General features: G+C 38.0%; 1 protein-coding gene across 6 annotated transcripts in view; it reads left to right on the top strand.

Moving 5' to 3' along the window:
• The window catches only part of znf385d (zinc finger protein 385D), a 118803-nt gene that overhangs the window by 77712 nt on the left and 15379 nt on the right, over positions 1-25712 (top strand). For 4 of the 6 annotated variants that reach the window (XM_077526614.1, XM_077526610.1, XM_077526611.1 and 1 more), the window contains 2 exons: positions 23201-23326; positions 25527-25647. In XM_077526614.1, coding sequence (XP_077382740.1) covers positions 23201-23326; positions 25527-25647 — 247 coding nt within the window. The remainder of the gene's footprint in view (positions 1-23200; positions 23327-25526; positions 25648-25712) is intronic. The other 2 variants (XM_077526615.1, XM_077526612.1) reach the window with 1 other exon arrangement.

The raw sequence follows: 25712 nt of genomic DNA, 5'->3' as shown, positions 1-25712 counted from the left end.
CTATAAATCAGTGATTCTATTTTTTATTTTTTTTAATTTATTTTTATTTTTTATAACTAGACTAAGTGCAATTTCTGGAGAAATTGCATGGAAATGCTGAATGCCAATAGCTGAATGCTAAGATTTGAATGCATGTGGAATGCTTATGAAGTACATTGAGAGATAAATAATGAAATTATGACCTCCTGGTTACTGGACAATGCACCAACTGTGCCGCCGAGCAGTGTAAGACACCTGGTAATGATGATAAGTTATATGTATGGAAGTGGGCGTGTTCAAGTTCAATGTCTGTCCCATTGAAAATGAATGGGGAAAAATTGATATTACAAGTTAAATTGTGCAAATACTGTAAGTAATGTGTAATCAGACGATATATACCCCGGGAGGCGTGAATTTTTAAGCTAGTTGAAAATTGAACAGTGTAAATTGGAAGTACTGTGTGGGAGTTGTTACGCGGCAAAAAAGTGTGGAGAATAAAAACACAATAACCACTAAGTATTACTTTGGTACTGGTAAACAACTCTAAACAATGCGAAAAAAATATTGTTTCTTATTTAGCCCGGTGTATAATTACATCACTTGATTTGGGATCTGTTTTTTTTCTTTTTCTTTTTTTTTTTTAAATCTACATATCAACTATCTGTTCTTTATTTTCTATATATTTGCACTGATAGCAGATGGATTTTCTTGAACATCAAAGTAAATGTGATCTTTAACATTTTTGGAATTGTAAACAATGAAGACGATTTGAACAAACCTAACATACATTGAATCACAAACATGAAAGTCAATTTAGTGATCAGCAAACCAAACAAAAACAGGCCCCAAATAAATTATTTTTAAAAGGTCAAATCCAATTTAGAGCCTATGTGAAATCAACATATGCGTTTAAGTGAGCAGTAACAATAACAATAATTATTTTGCAGTCTTCAATGAACCGAACATAAACTTTTTCCTAACCGGCTTTTGTTTAAAAAAAAAAAAAAAAAGAAAAAAGAAAAAAAAAAAAAGTTGAGTACAAATTTAGATTCTTCAAGCCTCTCACCATTAAATATTCTCAGATTTCTATAGTCCTCCATGAAAGCAGACTGGATTGTCTTTGTGCTTAACCCAAATAATACATTTGCAAACATCTGCTTATACTTTGGAAAACAATGATTTTACAAGCCAAACCAGTAACTGAATTATAAGCCAATTATGTTTGTGCATTCTGTGTTTTTTTTGTTTTTTTTACTTCCTGTTCTTTTTTGTTTTTTCTTACTCATTAACTGCCATTGACGGCTATATATGTAAAAAAAAAAAAAAAAAAAAAAATCAATTTTAACTGGACTGGCAGTGAATGAGATAATAAAGGGATACAATCCACATGTTTTGTTAATCAGATTCATCAATTAAAAAAAAAAACAGTTTAAATGATAAACAATAATTGTTAGTTACAGCCCGAGTAAATTGACACAATTATACCAGCAGTACATGGACTTGTTTACATTGTAGCAAAGTGTCATTTCTTCGCTCTTTTCCCATGAAAAGATAAGATATTTACAAAACTGTGAACGATATACTCTCATTCTTGAGATACTGTATTTTGATGCCTAACCCCTTGAGTGTAATATGCAAACACTCTATTTTATAGACAAGGGAAGTAAAATGTATTCCCATTTGTTATGGCAACCATGCCGGCTATCAAACGGCTTCTTTTTCGCGTGCATTTAAAATCCATGTTTTTAAAACGTGGTAAAGCGCCAGCCCGCTTTGCATATTTCTCAGGTGAGGAGCTTTTTTCGCTTGAAGCCGAGAAAGAACACGTGTGAGCTTTAACGAGGAGATGACTCGCGCTTGGCAGCCGGATCCTCAGAAATCATCTCCAACATAAATCGGCAGAAAATGCAACGCGTGGAGCCACACACACACGCACATATTGCGTCTCCAAAATCTGTAAATTAGCATTGAAATTCATCGCTCGCCTTTGCTTTTATGATTTCTTCCCACACTCCAAAGGAAATATTCACCCAGCAAAGTTAACAACTCTGGAAGACATCTTGCCTCCACTGGCCCGGGCGTAGTGACGGCTCTGACATTCTTTTGTCAAAGCTCTTTTTATTTATGACTTATGGCGTACTTCTTGGTTATGAGTTATGAGCGGCAGACACTTTCGGCTCTCGCTGCTTCCACTCATCACGTCGAGGCGCTCTCATAAGGGTGAAAACCCCCCAAAAACGTCTGCCAAACAGTGTTGTAATGTGTGGTTACCATAGTGACTATTTTATTATACATTAAAGCGAATTATTATGTTTTTCTACACTCAAGCAGTTGTTTTTGTTGAGTAAGCTTCACCAAATTCGCATAATCCTGTCAGTCAAGCTATCAATCGTAGGAGTGACAAATCTTTACTGTTTTCATGTAGGATACGTTACAGACTCTGATAGTTAAAAAAAAATTGCGCTATACTAGAGAACATACATATAGACACTTTTTTTTTTTTTTAATTCAAATGAAACACATTTAAACTGAAAACACACGTAAACAATACAAGCCATCTCATTTCATCGTGAATCTCTGCTAGCTTAATGCTAACATCTATCGTAGTTGGGCTAACAGAAGTTAGCATAGATGTAGCAGTAACTACCAACATTTAAACTGGTTACTGAAACACAAGGAGCAGCCACACATCCAAACAGAGCATATACAAATTCTCACAAGTATAATTTTTTTTACCTTAATTTATCCAAAAACACAAGTGTTTTATTATTATATTATTATTTTTAGCAGTCGTTATCATGAACTTATTTTATTAGCTCATAGCTTTAGTTAGCTCATAATGTTAATGGAGCTATGGGAACCATTGTTTTGATTGTAAACAGTGACTTTTCCTCCCTCTTTATTACATGTGCTATGTAACTATTTTGAGCCCCAAATTGTGGAAAGTTATCAAAATGTCCTAGTTATATAATCAACAGTAAAAAGAATTGTGTTTTTCATTTCAGTTATTTAATCAAGTACAGCGCTCACCCACTATTAGCAAGAGGTTGGGAGCAGGCCATGTCCTGAATGACACCCCCCCCGAAAAAGATTTACAATTTTCTATACGTGCTATAGTATGGCAGCAAACAATAAGCATTAATTTTCTAAATGAAGCTCCTCAACTCACTTCAACATAGTTCCTTGACAGAAATATGCCGCAACATGGTGGCAAAGCAATACCTTAGTCTAATTGGAGTTCCTCAACTCTCTTCAACTACATTCTTGACAACAAGAATTCACAACATGGAGGCAAATCACAAATTTTGTCCAAATGAAGCTCCTCAACTCTCTTCAACATAGTTCTTGACACCAAAATTTCACATGTTGGCAAAGCACTACCAGTAATTTTGCCAAAATGAAGCTCCTTAATTCACTTCAACATACTGTATTTCGGATTTCCCTGTCACCAAGATCTCATAATATGGCGCCAAAACAATGCTTTTATTGTGAACACAAAAATGGCAATTAGGTCAATTTTTAGTGGATAACGGTGGGTACATTTCCCACCTAAAAAAATTTGTGAATTCTGAACCACAAATATTGGTGAAGGTTCGCCATAAATTTAACAGTACTTATAATTTTTTTACTGTTACTGAAAGGGAAAGTTTGCAGTTTTCTCAGTGTTTTCCCAGAAATTACATTAGAGACACAAGATGAGGCAAAAAATGGACAAATGCACAAGAGTCAGGTTTATACTGACTTCTTTTACACAAGTATCTGTACTGCCACTTAAGTACTGCCTTGTCAAATCTGTAGTGAGGCATTTGTCAGTTGGGTTTGTATGTTCATGTGGATGTTGTTGTTGAGGAGCCAAAAGAAGAAGGGAAAAAAAGCGCAGTGAAGATTGCAGCAAGATGCTCGCTCGCTATGGATGAAATCATAGAGGAGAGAACAGCTCGAGTGGAATTGAAACTTTTTGGAGTGGAATGAAAGAGAAACTTGAAGTGAGGGCAGCAGCTTAACACGTGAAGTGTGTGCGGGCGGGCGTGTGCGTGTATGCGTGTACAAGTCTCAGGAGGCCTGAAAATAAGATCTGTCTCGCCCGCGGCCGACATTTGTCTTAGAGAAACAATACAAAGTCCATTTCCCCCTGCAGAGTAATCAGGAGTGTGATTTATTGATTGTGCACGCTGGGAAATTGCTTTGTAGTGCACACGCATAGGCACGCTCACACGTGCACACGCGCACGCTAAGGCCTCCATCATAGTCCATTTGGGGCGTGGACCCGCCCTCGCTAAAGTCAATGTTGGTGTTTCTGATGAATGCTGGTGACGGACGTGTTTATTCAAGTAACTTAGTGTGTCGTAAAAGTGATGTGATAATCAGCAGTCAGGATTTTGATTGCTCTTTTTAGCATTGTTGCGGTCTAAATGTCTGATTAGGGGGAAGCGTTTTACAAAAAAAAAAAAAAAAAAATTAAGAGGTTTGTTGTGATTTAATTGCAGGAGCCAAAACAAGTCTTAATTGTATTTTTCAATATTATAAGTATTGTATGCTTTGTTTTTAGAATATTACCCCATGTACACTTTTTACAAAACTAAAACTACTTTTGAAGCTGTAACTAGAGAAATGGGTTTAAATAATTAATCTGGTGTTCATCAGACTAGTTGCTTAAAACTCATTCTCTGCCAGCTTTTTTCAAAGGAAAGTTCCAACAGCTGTTTTAGAGCATTTCGGCGGATCGATCAAGTCTCACGCAATATTGTGTTGCGTGACAATATAAGCACTTAACCTACCAAAAGGAATAAATGGATTCTCTTGTACCAGGATTTTTTTTTTCTTTTTAGCAAACAGCAGACAAAGCAACATTTTTATGAATAGAAACAGAGAAGGCAAAATAGTGACTTTGATGCTTTTTTTTTTTTGCTTTTTTTTTTGCTATTGCAACACTACAAACTATAAAACTACAAAATTAAAAACATTTACAGAGACACAACTAAGAAACTAAGAAACTCACCACAAGGTTCGAGTTTAATGGCTTTATTTACATTCGTCCAATCAACTGCATCATCTTTTATCGCGATTATGGCACACGCTTTCTATTAAATACCACGACGCATACTCTCGTCATGTAGACATAGAGTAAGGTCTCCTTCTCAGTTAGGGATTATAGGCAAGGCTGATTATTAGCATTGATATTTGACATTTTGATGAATATCGGTATCGGTCTTTAAAAAAACAACAACAACAACAACAACAACAAAAATGTGACGATAATAGATAAAAACTGTGATTCAAACTGTGTTAACTTCAGGGAATTATTATTTGCATTTCCAATTAACCTTTCTAAATGAAATTAAAAATTAAATTTTAACTTTTAACTTTAATTTTTAAAAATTGATTTTTAAATTAGGTGAAAATTTAACATTTCAGGTTTTTTTTGTGGAAAAATCTATTTAATTAAACTAGCTACGATATTTACTTCTTTAATCAACATTTTAATATAGACTGATGGCCCTGAGAGCTCCTTAAACCTTTATTTAAAAATAAATAAAGACATAAATAATAATAATAATAATAATAATAATAATAATAATAATAATAATAATAATAATAATAATTTGAAAATCTGAAAAGTTGTTCAATAAACATACTATGCTTTAAAATGTTGTTTTTAATTTTGACGCCAATATTTTTTTCACATTCCCTGAAAATGAATATCAGCTCCAAAAATCGGTTATCGACCTCCTAGACTACTACTTTTTTTTTTTTTTTTTTAACACATTGGTCTATCGATCAAATCACGTGACAAGCTGAGATTCTCTTTCTGATATTTAGCGTCAACTCAAACGTTGTGCTGATCTCAAATGTAAAGCAATGTGATGCTGCCACCTACTGGCATCTGTTCGCTATTACAGTTGAGTAAAAGCTTCAATTTTACAGAGAAGCTGGGTCAGACCCTCTTCCATGCCTACCCATTAAAAACTTGACAAATATATTTGTCAATGGCAGTAAAGGTTTGGATTCCAGTTGACAAATTTAAATTTCCATTTAATAATGCCATGTAATACAGTAAATAAGGAAAAATGGGCGTGGCGTGAGATGTGAAAACATTTTGCTTACATTGCCAACAGCTAAGGCGAAGCCGGAAAATACTACAAACCAAATCTGCAAAATTTGATATAATGCACGGTTGCCAAATAGCTAACTTGCTGACGGTATCACCGTAGAGTTGAAAACACGACCGACAGGTAAACTGATGTCACGTATTTAAACGAATTACCTTCAAATAAAAGTCTAACGAGTGTGAATTATTTCATGACAAGCAAACTTGGTTGCATTGGAGGAGGCAATTAATCAGCCGTGTTGTTTGTTGATGTGCGGATTTTTGCGGTTTGGGTTCCTGGCAGACCGTAAATGTCATCTTCAGGGTCTCAAGTGAGATATTTACAACAACAACGTGCCTGAGCAAGCATCACAGTTTGAGAATGAAGCGCGAGTTACAACTTCACAAACTTTTCGACTTGGGAATTTACTCCCGAATCCGATCCACTTGATACTGCCATTTTGTAGAGCCATTCAAATGTATAAATTCCATTCATGTATTCCACCACATCATGAAAAGTAGCTGATGGTCACTAGAAAAGCAACATAACCATTTTTCATTTGACTGATGTGTCAGCTATGTAGTCCAGCACATAAAAATCTTTGGACTCATCCTCTCATTCCCTACTTCCTTAACACTATAGGGATTTTTTGTGAACTACATAGCCCACTTTATAAAAATGATTAGAGTAGTGAATGAGTAAATAATTCCAAACACAGCAACAGAATTAAAGCTCAGCTGAGGTAGGGGGGGGAGATTAACGATGGCGTTTAGTCCAAGTGAACGTCGTACTCCGGGTTCCTCCCAAATATTCGATAGAAGAGGAGCCGGCAGCTTGAAGCCATTAAGGTTATCAACAAACTCGTGACTTTATCTGCGAGTCGCCCAGGCAACCGATCCCTAAACTCGCCGGCTAGAGAGCTCGCGGCTCGTAAATCTCAGGGAGCACTAAAGTTCAAATGATTTTCACTTTTTTTTTTTTGCCACGGGGACCGCGTTATGTTTTCTGGTCTCCATGGCGACGACAGCAGCATTATTTTCCTTCGCAAACTTTCACCTGAGTCACATTCCAACTGACGACTGGAGGTGAGGCGTCAAACTATGAAAGCAAAGCTACGTTTTGCTATCTGCTACACGCTCTCCAGAGTTCTCAAAAGGTTATCTTGAGTTTTGGGACGACCAGATGTGCGGTTTGAGCCGATGCACGTGTTTTGGTATCTTCTCAAAGTGGATAAAGAAAAAAAATAGAGTGAACCCGTGCTTGCTTTTATTTGTCATTCGCAGTTGAAGTTGACTATAAAACGGACTAATGAAAGAAAATAGCATCAAACATATGTAAAATCTTCAACCAAACCATATGACATTATTCCATTTAACAAAAATCAGCTAGCTTAATGCTAACACAAAACGCTGAACGGCAAAGCTAGGCTAACAGAAATTAGCATCGATGTTATGGTCATTTAAAGGTCAACCCATTTTTCTTTGACAATAATGTGTTATATGTCACCTCACTAGTCTAAACATGACATTATGATTAATATTACATTTGTGGAATATGAGTTGTGAAGCAAAATCCAGCCGTTTTGTATCCATCGCAGGAGGTGGCCATTTTGCCACTTGCTGTCGTTTGAAGATGACATCACAGTTTCTCAGGTCTCAGGTAACAACCAATCATAGCTCAGCTTCAGAAAACAAGTGAGCTGTGATTGGTCGTTGCCTGAGCCCAGTGATGTCATCTTCGGTCGACAGCAACTAGCAAAATGGCCACCCCCTGAGATGGATAAAAATGGCTGGATTTTGCCGCTTAACTCATATTTCACAAATATTCATTAGAATGTCATGTTTAGACTAGATGAGGTCACATAAGATATTATTGTCACGAAATGTTTAAGGTCGACTTCCTCTTTAACTCATTTGCTCCCAATAACGTGTAAATACGGTTTTTTAATGTTATAAGTGTGCCAAAGACGTATTTATACGCTTTTTTGTTTTTTTATACTAGAGCACAGAAGGCTTTGATGCAGCCTCTCAACTGCAAAGAACGGTTGCAGAAATGGTAGTTATTACACAAACGCCCAGCAGGTTGCAGCAGAGCAAAGGATATCAACCAGGCCCATGTTGAAAAAAAGCTAAATTACTTACAATTTTGAATAGATTTGTGAAAACTGATGAAACTTAGCTCTCTTCTAATGCTAATTGCTGCAAAACGAAAACAGATAGAAACATACTTTTTTTTCCTGATGAAAGAAGAGACTTCTTTTGATAGGTTCCATGCTTTTATAGCAATAGAACACAATATTCTGTGTGCCTTGCAAAATCAGTCAAAATCCGGTAAAACAGCCGGGAGCGAACGGGATTGTTACTGTGAAAATGGCTGGGAGTGAAAGAGTTAAACAGCACATGCAAATTCAACAATACACACTACTGGATAGTTGCTCTGCCTCTTCTTCTTGCCCTTAATTACTCTATATATGTTCTAATAGAGCTCAGTACTTCCAGGGATGTTATGGGACAATGTGGTACTGCACTAAAGGCACACATCTCTAAATTCAGACTCTGTATAGCCGAATGTAAAAACAACCCCACCCCCAAAAAAACAGTAATGAACCGCAACAAGATGCATTTTGGAAGCCACATAGCCAGGTGGCAACAGATGCGACCACAGATGGGCAGCAGAGAATCCCCACTCGCGCCACCTTTGATCATTTCTTCCCGTCACCGTGCGAACTCTTCGGCCTCCAGGATTCCAGTCCAATGTTTACGGCGGGGAAGGATGTGTTGTTTTGGTGCGGTGCTTTGAGCAGCGATCTGGTGTCATTCAGTGGACGCCCTGCTCAGGATTAGGGCATCAAGCAGGAATGTGGCAGTGACAATTCAGTGAAAACATGTGAGTCTTGTAAAGACCTCAAAGTCAGCTCAACGTGCACTTGTGTCTTGAGGATTACCAGGTCAAGACGGCAAAACATGGCGGCACCTTGACGTAGGAATTAGTTTTATTCTTTCTTGACCGACCTCGGGGCCCAATTTACTCGTATAGCAAATCAAGTTTTACATTGACGTCGATTGAAATGTCATGAAGCCGCTCCAGCTACTCAAAACACGACATGAGACTCCATGTAAGGATAAGAAGGGTCACAGGGGAAGTTTTTTTTTTTTTTTTTTTTTTTTGTGATGTTGAGGCAGAAGACCCAAGTACAGATTTACCTATTTGTTTTCAGTATCTTTAATATATATATATATATATATATATATATATATATATATATATATATATATATATATATATATATATATATATATATATTAAGGTTATCAACAAACTCGTGACTTTATATATATATATATATATATATATATATATATATATATATATATATATATATATATATATACATATATATATATTAAAGATACTGAAAACAAATAGGTAAATCTGTACTTGGGCCTTATAAAAAAAAAAAAAAAAAATATATATATATATATATATATATATATATATATATATATATATATATATATATATATATATATATATTTTAAATAATAATAATTAAAACAATGCTTATTTTGAGGTTTTTCCCTGTTTATCACAATTTTCAAGATTTTTTTTATGCATCTATAATTGGTATCAATTATATGCAGATTTTACTATTTTTTTTCCCCCATAAAACGTGTGGGTCCAATGCAGTGCTTCTCAATTATTTTCTGTCATGCACATGTACATTCCAGAATGTTGTTGTTGTATGCCTTTCGTTAGAAATAAATGGTGTGTGCTACTATGTACTATAAATGTATGTATAGTTAATCTGATCTTGTTTGTTGCAATTCTGATTAATGTATGACCTGTGTTTATTAAAAAATGCATGTGAAGAGGAACTTGAAAAAAAAATAATCACACAGTAAATCGCAATACTTGTGAACATCAATTAGATTAGTTTTCAGGATCATTTAGTCCTACTTAAAGGGATATTTCACATATTTAGCCCATTATAGTAATAAAAAGTTAATATTTTGTCTATAATTAATTTGATATTTTCATTATTTTTTTACATACAAATAGTACCTTTAAAAACACATTTTACAACTTGCTGTTGACTGAAAATGACATCACAAGGGCTCAGGTAACCAATCACAGCTCACCTGTTTTGTGGACTTTGGTCATGTGACATTCACAAGCTGAGCTGTGATTGGTTACCTGAGCCCATGTGATGTCATTTTCAGTCAACAGCAAGTTTCAAAATGTGTTTTTAAAGGTACTAATTATACATGAAAAATAATGAAAATATCAAATTTATTATAGGCAAAATATTAATGTTTGACTGCCAAAAATGTCTAAATAAGTAAAGTATGCCTTTATAACCCTAACACAGGCATAAAACTCTCATTTGAAATGCTGGCCCTCATTTGAAACCATAGTTGGCTTTCTTGAAACTCTCAAGATGACATTTACTATCATAGAGGAACCGCAAAGTATACAACGTGATTCGCCGCAACATGTACGTTTAGCCATGAAAGAGTGAGAACTCTGGAGTGCGTGAAGCGAGCCTAATGAAATTTGTCCGGGCGCGCGACCAATTTCCCTTCGGGGATGAATAAAATGTAATCTCGCTCGCTCACCTCAAACTTGTACACACTTTCAAGTGTGGTTTGGAAGCTTTTGCGTGTGCAACATGTGCACTTAGTACAGGTGGCGCAAGTACACACGTTCTGTGCCGCTAAGTAAAAGCACACATACTTGTGCAGGAAAACAACTACAGAGTGAGTGACAGACTGGACCAAGCTGGTTACTTTGATGAGGCAGGCCTCCGGATTGCGGGAGGCTGTCTGGTCAGCAGTAAATCATTTCTGAAGAGAAGGCAGTTAAAAGAGACGGCCGTCAAGGCGTGTAGCGTCTCGCCTTGGAAAAAAATGTAGCTAGTTATGTTATGTAGCAATGGGAGGCTAATGGGCAGGCACACACTGGAGCAATGCATGTTGATGTTTGCACATCAAACTGCAATGAATCAAACCGATTCAATGAAGTCATTATATAACAGACATTCAGTTACCAGGTGCTTTGTTGTCTATTTATTTATTTATTTTTGCTTTACAAACCAGCTTTGGAAAATTTGCCACTTGAGTGAGGTGGGGGGAAAAAAATGGAGAAAGTAAGGTACAGTCACTGATGCACTTTCAGCTTTTCAAATCAATCACTATAGAAGAAAGTGAGTTTCAAAGTGAGGTTTCAAGTAAAGGTTAGGGTTTCAAACCTGGGTTAATGTTTTAAGCTAGGGTTCAACAATCAGAGAAAATGCCAGATTATTTATTATTTTGCTGATATATCAATTTAAAGTTATTTTATTCCTTATATATATATATATATATATATATATATATATATATATATATATATATATATATATATATATATATATATATATATATATATATATATATATATATATATATATATATATATATATATATTGGCGGATCAATTGGTTATCAGAATTGTATTCTGCCAAACATTGGAATCCATAACATAATCCATATGGGTTGGGGCCTAGTTCAAACCCTACTTTGAAACCCTAATCTTCACTGTAAACTAGGGCTGCATGATATTGGAAAAACATGCGATATAAATAAACTCAATGTATTCTTAATTAATTGTAATTACCTCTCGATAATGTTCAACTATTGGATGACAGTGCACATTTTCATTAAGTACACTGTGTTCCAACTATGATTTGCATTTGCATTATTAGGGTTGGAACACCCATGTAACTAGGGGCGTGGAAACCAAATAAAAAGAGAGGGTGAGGAGGGGATTTGCAGTAGTGAATTTTATCAGTCAGTTCCTCGTGAGCTTTGAGTGTCTCCTCTCCTTTTCTGTCATGTTTAACAAATGTCAAACAGGTAAACCTGACAGTCTGACTGGTCAAATTCAGATAAAAGTATAAAATTTAACATCAAACTTATTGCATGTCTTTGCAATATGCATATTGTATAGGCCAATATCGCGATATCGATATTTTTTCAACATATCGTGCAGCCCTACTGTAAACCCCAACATAGGCATGAAACCCTCATTTGAAAGTCTAACCTTGAGTTCAATCCCAACTTTGAAACACTAATCCTGGTTCAAAACTCCAACCTAATTTGAACCCAGAGTGTGTGTTTCACATTTGGGCTAGTATTTTAAATGAGCCTTAGGGTTTGTTTTTTTTTCAGCAAGGTTTAGTTAATTGTCTGTTATTTACAGTTAATTGTTTAGGCACAGTATTAAAATTTAAAATAGGGATTCAAGCCAGGTTGATAGTTTCAAAATAGTGTTTTAAGCCTGTGTTAGGGTTTTAATTCTTTTTTTTTTAGGACCTAACATTAAATTGTTGTAATTGATTATGGCTATAAAAGAGCAAAGCAAAGAGTTATTGTTGCCTGTGGGAAAAAGTACACAAGGATTCAATTGAAAGTAGATTATCATCATTTATTGTGTGAACTTTTGGCATTGTTGCCTTCTTACGATCAATAGTGTATTAAAGTCCTGGCCAGCGAGCCCGATGTGTAGTTTTACAGCCATGAAATTTATTTCATGTTTCATGTTATTTGTGTTCCTTTCATGAAAGCACAACAGACAAAGTGTACTTTGCTAATGTTTAAAAAAAAAAAAAAAAAAAAAAAAAGGAAAATGGATGCCAAGATTTCAGGTCTTTTTTGTAAACGTTCATCTTTGTGTGTTCAAGGACATGGATTTTTTTTCACCCCTCTCTCTCTCTCTCTCTCTCTCTCTCTCTCTCATTACTGTGTTTGATATTCATGATGGAATATTACAGCAAGATAAATGGTTTAATCTGGCTTTTTATTGAACGCTGTCACTGGCGAGACGCCCCCATCCTTCGTCTCCCCTCACGTGGAGAGCCGCCCCGGCCGGCCTCTTGATAGTATGATAGATTAGAAATTACCCTAAAAGGGAATTTTGGAAAAAAAAAAAAAAAAAAAAACACGATCGAAGTCCATCCAGCGGGCCAACAGATGAGGATTTATAAGCCTCGCCTGACGTTGCACTTTAGCGGCAAACACTCCGGTAAACTCCAAGTTGAGGTTTTAAAAGCTGCACTTGCACTTTTTTTTCGTTTGTTTTTTTGCCTATGGACGTCAACAAGGGAGTAGGTGTAATATCGCAGTTGTCAATCATAACGACACGTACGGATGACGCAGGCCTGCTCAGTTGATCCGCCGCACATTTGTTTGATATTTCCTGGCGAGGTACGCATTTAAAATGGCAGATGAAGGGAATGAACGTGTGCTACATACTAAATAATGCTGGGTTGTTTTCCAAACACGCTCGTTGGGTAGCTATGAATTTTGAGCAGAAGGCTTATATTTACTCATGGTTGGGTTAATTATTTTTGACCCAGCAGATTGGATTGAAGATTGGATTTGAGACCTGAATCTGGGCACCATTTTGGTGAATTTTGTTTTTTGTGAACTGAAGTTAAAGTACCCTTGTTGGGTTAAAAAGCTCCTCAACCTAATGCGCTGGGTCACTTTTGGACACAGCGCTAACTTAGCTAATTCATCCAATTTGGGTTACTTTTGACCCAGCAGTTTTAAAAGTGAAGATTGCTAATGTGTGCAAGAGATGATTAAAATTAGGGTGTTGAGTAGGGATGTAACGATAAGCGCAATATCGTGATATCGTGATATTAAAACTGCCACAATATCGTCGTCGTCATGTTCACCATATTTAAATGCAACACATCTGTAAAAAAAAGTCAGGTTGATTTCCATTCGTGCAGTTCTAGCACCCTCTGGTGGCTAGTTCTTTAGTGCAATTTAATTTTCATTGGGGATGTTTTGGCCCTTCTATGTTTAAAATCTTCTAATATGTGTGTTTTTTTTAGTATGAGCTCATTCTTTTTACAGTTTTGTGACCTTTTTTAAATATCGCCGACCTCCCCACAATATTGTGATAATTATCGTATCGTGAGCTTCATATCTTGATAATATCGTATCGTGATGTTTGGATATTGTTACATCCCGAGTGTTGAGTATGGGTAAGGTTTCCAAAGTAGGGTTTCAAGCAAGGGTTAGGGTTTCAAATTAGCAATCCAAGTAAAAAGTTAGATATGATGTTGCACCTGAGAGTTTTCAAGACAGGGTTAAGATTTCAAAGTCGGGGGTTAAATCAGGGTTAGGGTTTCAAATTAGGCTATTTATGGGTTTGTTTTACGATCATAAATTAGGATTACGATATTTAGGTTTGAAGCCTTTTTTTCAGGGTTTCAGAATAGGGTTTTAAACCAGAGTTAGGATTGCAAATAAGATTAGGGTAAAGGGTTCAAATGAAGGTTTCAAATCAGGATTAGGATTCCATGCAAGATTTAGGGATTCCAAGTAGGGTATTAGGTTTCAAGCAAATGTCTGGATTAAAATAGTCGTTCCAGAGTTCCACTGTTAGGACTCCAAATTTGAGTATAAAGATAGGATTAAGGTTTCACATTAGCAATTCAAGCAAGGGTTAAGGTATAAATTAGCTTTTAAAATTGGGTTACAATCCTGTGTTGGTGTATCAAGAAAAGGCTTGGGTTCAAATAACTATTAAGGTTTTAAATGTTTTTTTCTAAGTCTGGGTTGGGATAGGGTTTAAAATTATTTCAAGCCTGCAGCTACTTCAAAATTCAGCTGCACGTGTGCTGATGGGGACCGGAAGGCGGGAGCACATTACACCAGTTTTAAAATCGTTGCATTGGCTCCCCGTGCACTTCAGAATTGATTTTAAGGTACTTTTATTAGTTTTTAAATGTCTTCACGGTCTTGGCCCATCTTATTTATCTGACTTGCTTTTACCCTATTACCCCTTGCGGCGCTTGAGGTCTTCTGGCAGTGGCCTTTTAACTGTTCCTAAGGTCCAAGACACACGGTGAAGCTGCGTTTAGCCACTATGGTCCTCACCTATGGAATAGTCTGCCGGAGTGCATCAGGTCTGCAGAGACTATTGATGTTTTTAAGAGGAGGCTCAAGACTCACTTTTTTAGTTGGGCATTTAATTGATCTCTTTTCTTTTTAACCCCTCTTATTTATTTAGCTATTTTAATTTATATTGTCTTTTTGCTTTGTTTTTGCCTTTTATTTTTATACATGTATTTTTTATAGCGTTTAACTGTTTTGTTTTAGTGTTTAAATGTTTTTATTTGGTAGTTACTAAGTTTTTAGCTCCAGTGTTTTCTCATGGGGGAGCCTCCACACTGGGATGGATGGCTGTTCTTCTCCTGCGGGCGGGCGGTTGTCCCGGGGGCCCCTTGGCCCCGGGGAGCTGTGGCTCGCTTCAGTCTGTTTGGAGCGGGCCGCGGTCAATGTGGGCCGGCGGTCTCTAGGATGGCATTCCTCCCTGTGGTGGTTGGCAGTCATCCCTCTCAGTGTGGTTGAACTCCTCCTGGGTGCCTTTCCTCACAGGGTTCTTCTGTGCCCCGCCATGTTGTGGTTTGCGTGTGTGTATCTGTGGGTACGATCAAGGGGAGGGATGGCTTTTTCTTTTTATTTTATTATGGATGTTAGAATTGTTCAGCCTGGTTAGCACGTCCGCCTCCCAGTTCTGAGGACTCGGGTTCGAGTCCAGGCTCCGGCCTTCCTGGGTGGAGTTTGCATGTTCTCCCCGTGCCCGCGTGGGTCTTCTCCGGGTACTCCGGTCTCCTCCCACATTCAAAAGACATGTATGGCAGGTTAATTGGGCGCTCCGAATTGTCCCTAGGTGTGCTTGTCCGTGTGGATTGTTCGTCTCCGTGTGCCCTGCGATTGGCTGGCGACCAGTCCAGGGTGTCCCCCGCCTACTGCTCAGAGCCAGCTGAGATAGGCGCCAGCACCCCCGCGACCATTGTGAGGAATAAGCGGTCAAGAGAATGGATGGATGGATGGATGGATGGATAAATAATTGTTCAGCACTTTGAGTTGCATTTGAATGTATGAAAGGTGCTATATAAATAAAGTTTGATTGATTAATTGATTGATTGATTGATTGATTGATAAAACCAGGGTGAAGGTTGAAGTTAGGGTTTCAAATCCTGCATAACAATCTCACGAATTTCAAATCAATATATAGGGTTCTAACTTTGATATGAGTTTCCGACTTCAAGACAGGAAAGGGCTTGAAAAGAGGTTTTCCAATCTGGGTAAGGCTTCAAGCAAAAGTTGGATATGTTACTTTCTTCTTGCACCTTGTTGACTGATATGGAGTGCCTCGTTGTGGTCCAAGCGCACGCTGCCGACTCGGCAGACTGGCCCCAGCCCTGATTTCTTCGCTCATATTGCGGTAAGTGGGACGTTTCTATTGTGGGACGCGTCGCGTCACAATTTGTTGGAGGTGCTGAGCTTGTGCGTTATCTTGTTGCCGTCAGGTCACGCAGTCTGCGTGATTTACAGTCAGCGCAAGAAGCCAAAGTCACGTCAGCTCGCAAGCCAATAATAGCCCGGAGCGGCCGCCGGGAGGAGGACCAGGCGCGGATGGAGCTCGCCGTGCTTCGGGACGGGATTAGGGTTTCAAATCAGGGTTTCGAGTCACGGTTAGGGTTTTAAACTTGGCTTTGAAGACGGCGTTCGGCTTTGCAAAGCAGAATCCAAGTTGAATGTCAAGAAAAGCCGCGTTTTTGCTGCGAGAGGGCCAGGTGCTTGTCCCTGTTTATGGCTTTCGTCTGGCTGCGAGTTCGGGGCAGTCGCGGCCAAACGCCTCCGGGCAAACATTCTTCATCGTGACGGCACGCTCGCCGCTGGACGACAGCGAAGCCGAAAGAGGGAGAACAAAAGCAGAAGGAGGGAAAACATTCATACCTGCTGGATGGGAAGCGAGTAAAAGAAAAGAGCAACGCTTCGCTCACAAATCAAAAGCAAAGACAACAAATCGGGATCAACTTATCTTCAGATTTAGTGGATTGCTTTGAGTGTATTTTTAGTTTCATGGGTCAATTAAGGTTTTAAGACAGGGTTATGGTTTCAAAGTGGGGTGTTCATTCTGGGTGTTAGTGTTTCAAATGAAGATTATGGTATAAAACCTGGGTTAAGGTTTCAAATTGGAGTTTCAGGCCTGTGCTAGGGTCTCAAATTGGGATTTCAAACAAAACAAGGATGATGGTTCAAATTTGGATTTCAAGCCAGGGTCAAAGTTTTAAACAGTAATTAGGGGTTCAAATTGAGGTTTCAAGCTTGGTTTAGGGTTTTACAATGGGGGTAAAACTTGGGTTAGGGTTTCAAACAAGGGTTATGGAATCAAATTAGGGTTTCAATCCTCCAATAGGCTTTAAAAGTATCCTTGTGGTTTGAAATTAAGTTTTCATATCAAACAAATATTAGGGTTTCAAGTTTGGGTTTCAAGCCTGGGATTGGGTTTCAAAAGAGGGTTTAGAATCACTAAGGTTTCAAATTTGTGGTTTCAACTTCAAGCCTGGGTTAGAGTTTCAAAATGTTTAAGGACTGGTTTAGTGTTTCAAATTTGCGTTTCTAGCTTGGTTTATGGTTTCAAATTAGGGTTTCAAGCTCGGGTTAGTTTCAAAGTAGGGTTTAAAATCGATGTTTACATTCCAAAATAGTTCAAGCCTGTGTCATAATTTCAAACAAGGTCTCGGTTCTGAAGATAGATGCAATGTTTTTAAATGTGGGTTTTAAGTTACAGTTCGAAACGAGGGTCAAAGGCCATTTTGCCATCTGTGGTCCATTATCAGTTTTCTTCTTACGTTCTTGTGCCTTTTATCGGACATGTGAAGCATGTTCATCTCACGTTTCATTCGTTCATCAACTGACACGCTGATGATCAAGTCAGCTCGTTATCTGCTCGTCCCTTCCTCCACACACCACATTCATCTCACCTCACACACACACACTGCAGCACAATTCGGACCACCCTAGTCGCACACCTCCATTCTTTACGTCTGTATGGGTTTGGACTTGCAGTGACTTTGTGAATGAATGAGTGTGTGGGAGTCGGGCTGGAATCCTCAACGCATCAGGCACCAGTCCAAAGAAACGTTTATACAACGCATTAGGGTTAGGATTTCAAAGCACGGTGTTAAGTCTGGGTAAGGTTCTCAACTCAGAGTTTAGGTTTCAAGTTAGGGTTTCATAGTTGTGCTTTCTTAGGAGGAGTTGTAGCAAGGGTTACAAATTTGGGTTTCAAGACTGTCAAGTCATATTTTTAAACACACAAACCATCAAAGTCAATCTTGATAAACAAGAGCAAAAATCAAATTCTCTTCATTTGTTTCCTGTGCTTTGCGATTTTATTGACCGCTGGCACTTCAGCAGTAAATGTCACGTCATTGATTTGAAAAGATCACTGCTCCTTTTTTTTTGTTTGTTTTTGATATTTTCTCAGAGTCCTTGTCGTCACTGTCGTGTTTTGCCGTCATGGGGGACAGGCTGTCACATGACGTGCGCCAAATGAGCTCGCCGTTCAACATTCTGCCAGCGTCTCTCCCCTGACGAGACGAGCCCAGAGAAAGACATTTCTTAACTGTCACATAAGGGGGAAAATATGGAAACCACTATTAGCATATACGCCTTTTGTTGTATTCTCTGCTTGAATGAGTTGCTGAGAAGTGTGTTCAAAACAATGGCCAACAGAGGGAGACAGAATGGGAAGTCTTGACGATAAAAAGTGATAACATCCTCGGGCTATGCTCCTGTAAGGGGGCACAGTATGGATTTGGAAAACAAAAACTCAGTTTAGAGCCACATGAATACACAACAGCGATTCAAATATAAATACAAATACCCAAGATGCACTGAACAGGCATTCAAAACCACATAAAGGCACCCAGCACCTCCCAACACACCTGCACTGCAATAGAGGATGGAATGTAGAACAAGGTGTTGCTGCCGATTGGCATTGATAGTAAATTTGTGTATTGTGTGTAGTGTGTCTATGTGTGCTGTAGTCACAAAACACATCGTCTCGTTGCTGTGGAGATGACCTCATGTGTGTACTAATTTGTAATCTGACTAAATCATTTCTACTGACTCTCATCACATCTGTAGTCAATTGTATTGCATCATAAATTCAGTCAATCGTATCTAATCGATCATAATTGGAGCGCATTGTATGTATTACATTGTAATTACAGCGAATTGTACCTTGATGGATCGGCAAATGACATTGTGTTCTAATTTTATTGTATCACATTGTAATTGAAATGAATCGTTTTCTACTGCATTGTAATTAGCTATCTCATATCTCATTACATCTGGAGTAAATGGTATCACATCTAGTGCTGTCACTATTGAATATTTTTAGTCTCGATTAATCTATCGATTGTTCAATCAATTCATCGACTAATCTGATTTATTCAAATTTTGCATTAAAATAATTACAAAAGCATATTTTTCCTGATTACTGTTTATTAACAAGTGATTGGTGTTTATTCCATACTTTGTATTCGTACAGTGATTTAAAAAAATAAAGTTGGGGGGGTTGGGCTTGTTGATTTTGTATCAGTTCGGTCATTATTTTCCAAAGTAAAAATAGATGTTTGAGAATGTATTATTTTGATGATTTGATAATTCATTACTTGTCGATTAATTGATTCATTTTGACAGCTCTAATTGCAGTCTATCGCATCACAGCTTGACTGAATCGCATCTATCGCTTTTTAATTTCATTAAATTAATCCTAATTTTTCATAAAGCTGAGCGACAAATGCTTGCGTACAAAGCAAATTTAGTTTTTTCTTGATGCAAAGAAATTTTGAACATTAATTCTTTGCAGCATACAAAAAAATGTGATCATTTTTGCAACCTTTTGCAACTTTTTACGAACCCTGACAAAAACCCCAAATTCGCTATGTTCACAAGCATTCACCACTCATCCTAACTAGAGTGAAACATATTTTTTCACAACTGGAGTGAATTGTATCATATTGTGTTGTAATTACGGTATATCACATCGTAATTGGAGCCAATCGTATCGACTGCATTGTACCCGAATCACATCTGCATCGTAATTAGAGTGAATCATATCTCATCACAACTGTCATGAATTGTATTGTATCACTTTGTAATTGTCGTGCATCGCAACTTAATTGGAGCAAAAAATTGCTACCGCATCATAATTGGAGTGAATCATATGGATTCATAATTGAACTGGAGGTTCGCTGTGTTTTATCACATCGCAATGGGAGTATATCCTACTGTAATTGAAGTAAATGGAATCATTTTGTAGCACTTGTGTATTGTTTCACAGTGTAAGTGACATCACATCCCGAAGGTTGTTTGTGCCTGAAGCTGCGCGGAACGTATCCAGCTCATCAGGATGATTGACAGCGATGAGTGGGACGCAAGCGTATCTCTCGCTTGAGCGTGATGAACGCAGCGTCCCGTCACGCAGGAAGTGACTGTGCAGGCGCTGCAGAGAAGCCAGTATTATGGGATGTTGTCGGAAGCGTGTGGGCGTTGGCATTATACGAGCTCGCCGCTTCATTTGGTCCCAGTCGCGGATTTCGCTAACCCTCGGGCGAGCCCCTCGTGCCGCTCGGTGGGTGGTATGTTTAATACCACTTTTTCAGACTCATACCAGTTCAAATAAGTTCACTCTTCAGTGCTCATTGATACTGATAGCAAGTACCGATACCACAACTACTTTAGATACGTATGACCTTTTTTTCTTTGTGACACATACTAACCCTTCTGGCACAAAAGAAGCATTTGTTGTCAGATTATTTTTTTCCTTAAAAATTGGGGGCTGGCATCGGCATCTTTAATAAGTAACCGATATCTTGGAATTGTTACGGTTTGGGGTGGAGTGAGAGAAGTGGACCCAAATGTGAGGAGATTGATCAGACACAGGAAATTACCAATGTAGGGTGATTTATTGACAACTGGGCAGGAAAACCAAAACTTCGACGTGGCACAACAGGACTTGACGTGACAGAACAGGACTTGGCTTGACTTGACTTGACTTGACTTGACTTGACAGAACATGACTTGGCTTGACTTGACTTGACAGAACAGGACTTGGCTTGACTTGACAGAACAGGACTTGGCTTGACTTGACAGAACAGGACTTGGCTTGACTTGACTAGACAGAACAGGACTTGGCTTGACTTGACTTGACTTGACAGAACAGGACTTGGCTTGACTTGACTAGACAGAACAGGACTTGGCTTGGCTTGACTTGACAGAACAGGACTTGACAGAACTGGACTTGGCTGGCATTGATGTGACAGAACTGGACTTGACTTCACTTGACAGAAGCTTGACGTGATTTGACAGAAGCTTGGCGTGATTTGACAGAAGCTTGGTGTGACGTGACAGAAGCTTGGCGTGACGTGACTTGACTTGACTTGACAGAAGCTTGACAACAGCGCACACTGCTGAATGGCCGAGACGGCATGACCCACGTCACACCAGCAATGCACCCAAGTGGCTGAGGGCACTGATTGGTCACACACTGGGAAGGGAAGACAGACTCAGGTGGACGTGTTTAGACATAACGAGACAAGGGAAGAAACCAGGAATACATGACAAAAACACACCCAAAAAACACTAAAAGAACAAAATCCCAACCCCACAGAACCAAAACATGACAAAATTCATTCAGAACAAAATATGAACTTTTCACTGCTGAAAATTAGTCAATGAGTCAAGTAGGCTATCCCTTTAAGAAAGGATTAGCATTATTAAGTAGGGTTTTGGTTAGGGTTTCAAGACAAGATTATGGTTTCAAATTGGGGTTTCAATTCAGGGTTGGGGTTTCAAACTAGTGTTTCAAGACTGGATTGGGGGGTTTCAAAAGGATTTCCATGATTAGGGTTTCACAGTAGGGTTTCAAGAGATAGTATTGGTTTCAAAGCAGGCTTTCAAGACAGGTTTAGGGTTTAAACAAGAGGTCCAACGTAAAGTTTACAGCCAGGGTTAGGGTTTCAAGTCAGGATTAGGGTTTCAAATTAGGGTGTGAAAACATGGCTAAGATTCCAAGGCAGAATTTTAGGCCCAGGTTAGGGTGTCAATTTAGGGTTTCAAATTGGGATTAGATTTTCTTAATAAGTAAGCCTGGGTTAGGACTTCAAGAAAGAATCAACATTTTTAAGTCAGTTTTTAGATAGGGTTAAGGTTCAAATTGGGGATTCAAGACACGGCTATGCTTTCAAGGTTGGATTATGGTTTCACGGTAAGGTTACGGTTTCCATGGTTAGGATTTCAAGACAGTTTGAGTTTCAAACCTGCAATAAGGTTCTAGACTAGAGTTTCATAATGAGGTTTCATAGGTTAGGGTTTCAAGACAGGATTTGGGTATTAAATGAGGCTGTTTAGCTTTCATACTAAGGTTTCAAACCTGGTTAGGGTTTCAAGTTAGACTGGTCTTAAAACAGTCTTTTGAACATTAAATAAATTGAAAAGAAAAGTTGAAATACATAATCACAATCAATCACTAGCGGGAAATGAAACATCAGCGAAGAGGCTGTAGAGGAAGAAGATTGACAGGCTGCCATTAATCGAAGGATGGAGGATCTTTCTCAGAGTCGGTCCTGATGCTGCACTTTGGAAAAGAGTGAAAAAAGAAAAAGTAAAAAAAGTTAAAAAAAAAAATCATGTTCTCAGGCCAGCGCGTGTTTCGAACAGCAGGTCATCCTGCTCTGTCACAGCCCAGATGTTTTTCACTGGCGCTGCCTTTCCACAGCTTCGCTTTCCCAGCGTGCCGAGCTGCCAGCGCACGCCGCCAACTCCATGTGTCATCACCCTCACTCACACACACAGCACGCTCACACACAGCAGCCCTCCCCTCCCCTCGCTAAGTTTTGGGCGAGAGCAGCGAGTCTGAAGCCCGTTGTGTAACACAAGCTGGTGTGCGCTGGTGAGTGCTTCAAGTGCACACAGACAGTCAGTATGATAACCGTGAGCAAAAAAAAAAATATATATATATTTTGAAATGTTTGGCTAGATATTTATTTTTTCACTAAATGTAAACATCAAGTCAAAATTTTCAAACACAACATTCTGACACCTGTTTTCTGGGTTTGGCCATGTGACGTTCACAATGCGAGCCCGAAGACACGTTGCCGTTAATTCTAGTTGCCATGTAATGTCTCCAACACGATTCATGTAAATGTAACTTGTAAGTCTTAATAACTTCCCTGATTGTGCTTCCCCCCCCCCCCCCCCCCCCCCCCGCAGATGGACCCGGTTCAGAAGGCCGTCCTCCAACACACGCTGGGCCTCCCGCCCGCCGCCGTCATCGCCAAGCGGAGGCACGTCTCCTGCGGCGTCTGCCGGCTGAGGTTCAACTCGCAGGTACACCTGGTAGGGGAAAAAAAAATTCAAAAAAATTATACCCCTGAAATCAGTCTCATTTAACAACTTATGTCAACGTCTATCATGAGTCGACAGAAAAAAAAATCTGTAAAGAAGCAGGAAGTCAGTCATGTTTCTGCAGATCCACTAAAATAAAAGCATAAGTCAAAAGAAAATATTATATAAATATTTAAACACGAAAATGTTCAAGGAAATTATGTAATTTTTTTTCTCGCCAAAGTTCGATTGCTTCACACTAATATATAATGTGAAACTCCATAGATAATAAGTTAAGGGAAACTAGCATCGATGTTGATTCTAAACCTTCAAAAATCATGAACACATATAAACAGAATTCTAAACTGGCAATTGTGGAAGGAACTATTAAAAAAAAAGATGTTTTTTTAACTCACACTACAGCGTTCATATATCTGAACTGTTTGTTAGATGGCTGTAGAAAAGGAATCGTGATCAAACGTTGGAATGCTGTGCTAAATATTCGACGCGAAGCGTTTTTATGTGTTGCTGCTGACACAGCACTTTAACCTACGTAATTTATACAGCCTGATTTAAAATGTATGGGATCAAGATGGACTAATGCAATTCAAATGCTTTATTGATCAGAAAACACACACACAAAATGCATAAATATATATATATATATATATATATATATATATATATATATATATATATATATATATATTTTTTTTTTTTTTTTTTTTTAAGAAAAAGCTTTTCTTTGTGATTCTTTCTTGTTGTTTGTTACTAAATGAAGGTTTCTTGTTGCCGTGGCAACGGGGGTCTTAAGGCCACAATTATCCCGGCAGGGCTTTTTGGCTAAACTTTTTTAGCATAAATTAGCTCCTCTGTGATTACAAATGGTTTTGTTTCCATAGCGCTTCAAAGGGAGCTTGCTTGTGAGGTAAACAAGCTCCCTTGCGCATAGCCAACATGGTTTGTGCGCATTACCTGGTGACCTTCCTGACCTCACGACCTTGATAATACACGCAGGAATTGAGGATTTATGGCTGGGCTGCAACTCTACTTTGATCGTAATTGTATTTTGTCATCATGTTTATTACATCAATTGGGAACACATTATCTCTTTCTATGTGTTTTGTATATATTTATATAAAGTTTACATTTTTCTATTTAAATCATTATTGATGATTTATGACTGATAATAATTTTTACTTTTACTGTATGTAAAGTTTGTGTTTGTTAGATTTTATTTGGATTGCACTGTAAATAAATAAACATAAACATGAATTGAACTGGGGGGATTGGATTAAATCCATAAATACATAAATAAATAAATAAATAAATAAATAAATAAATAAATAAATAAATAAATACATACATAAATAAAACATTAATAACTGGGGGATTTGATTAAAGAAATTCCTAAATAAAAAGATAAATAAATAAATAAATAAATAAATAAATAAATAAATTGTAAAAACATGAATAACTGGGGGATTGTATTAAATAAATAAAAAAATTAATAAATTGGGGGTGGGGAAGGTTCTCCAAGTAATGGATTTATTACATATTAATAAATTATATATTAAACAGGTATAAAACTAAAACACTTAATGAATGCTCTATTTATATACTATTTATTTATTTTTTTACATTATTTACTGAATTACATTCAGTCTCTAAAGTCACAATTTAATGGTGGACAAACCCAATAGTATAGCCACGCGAAAAATAACCTTGTTTGAGATATTATTTTATATAAATGAGTCATGACATGATTAATTCTTTACAGTGTCTTATTACGGGGCTAAAAACACCCTCATAGATCTCGTAGTTTGTGCTGCGCTTGCTTGGATCACAGACAATTTATTAGCAGGATTTTAGAGTTGGGAGAATGTCAAAACGGCAACAAAAATGACAAAAGATTGGCATTGGTTACTGAAACGTAAATCCAATAAATCTGCGCTTTCCAAGTCAATAAGTCACTCGTTGGATTATAAAGGCAAGAAAAACATAGTTTGAAAGGAGTCAGTGAATCACCCCGTGAGATGTGTTCAAAGCTGGCAGAGGAAAAATCAAACATGAGCGTTTTGTGGCCTGGGCTAATTAGCTTTAAGCTGCTTCGCTCGCCTCTTCGCTCGCCCATGCGCTCGACGGCTTTTTCATGTTTCATTTCATCCCGGTCCCCGGACTCAATCCAGCCTGCTGTTTGCTCTCCTGGCAGAACCAAGCGTTGGCCCACTACAAGGGCACCAAGCACGCCAGGAAGCTAAAATCCCTGGACGCTCCCAAAAGAAAGCACAAAGGAACGACCCTCGCCAAGGAGCCCAAAGCGGACAGGAAAGGTTGGTGGAAAGCTCCTCCTCTTTTTTTGTGATGTCACATTTACGCATTTTAGCTCACGTGATGT

Source organism: Festucalex cinctus, chromosome 7 (genome assembly GCF_051991245.1).
Source record: "Festucalex cinctus isolate MCC-2025b chromosome 7, RoL_Fcin_1.0, whole genome shotgun sequence".
Classification (NCBI taxonomy): domain Eukaryota; kingdom Metazoa; phylum Chordata; class Actinopteri; order Syngnathiformes; family Syngnathidae; genus Festucalex; species Festucalex cinctus.
This window is presented reverse-complemented; position numbering and strand designations above follow the sequence as displayed.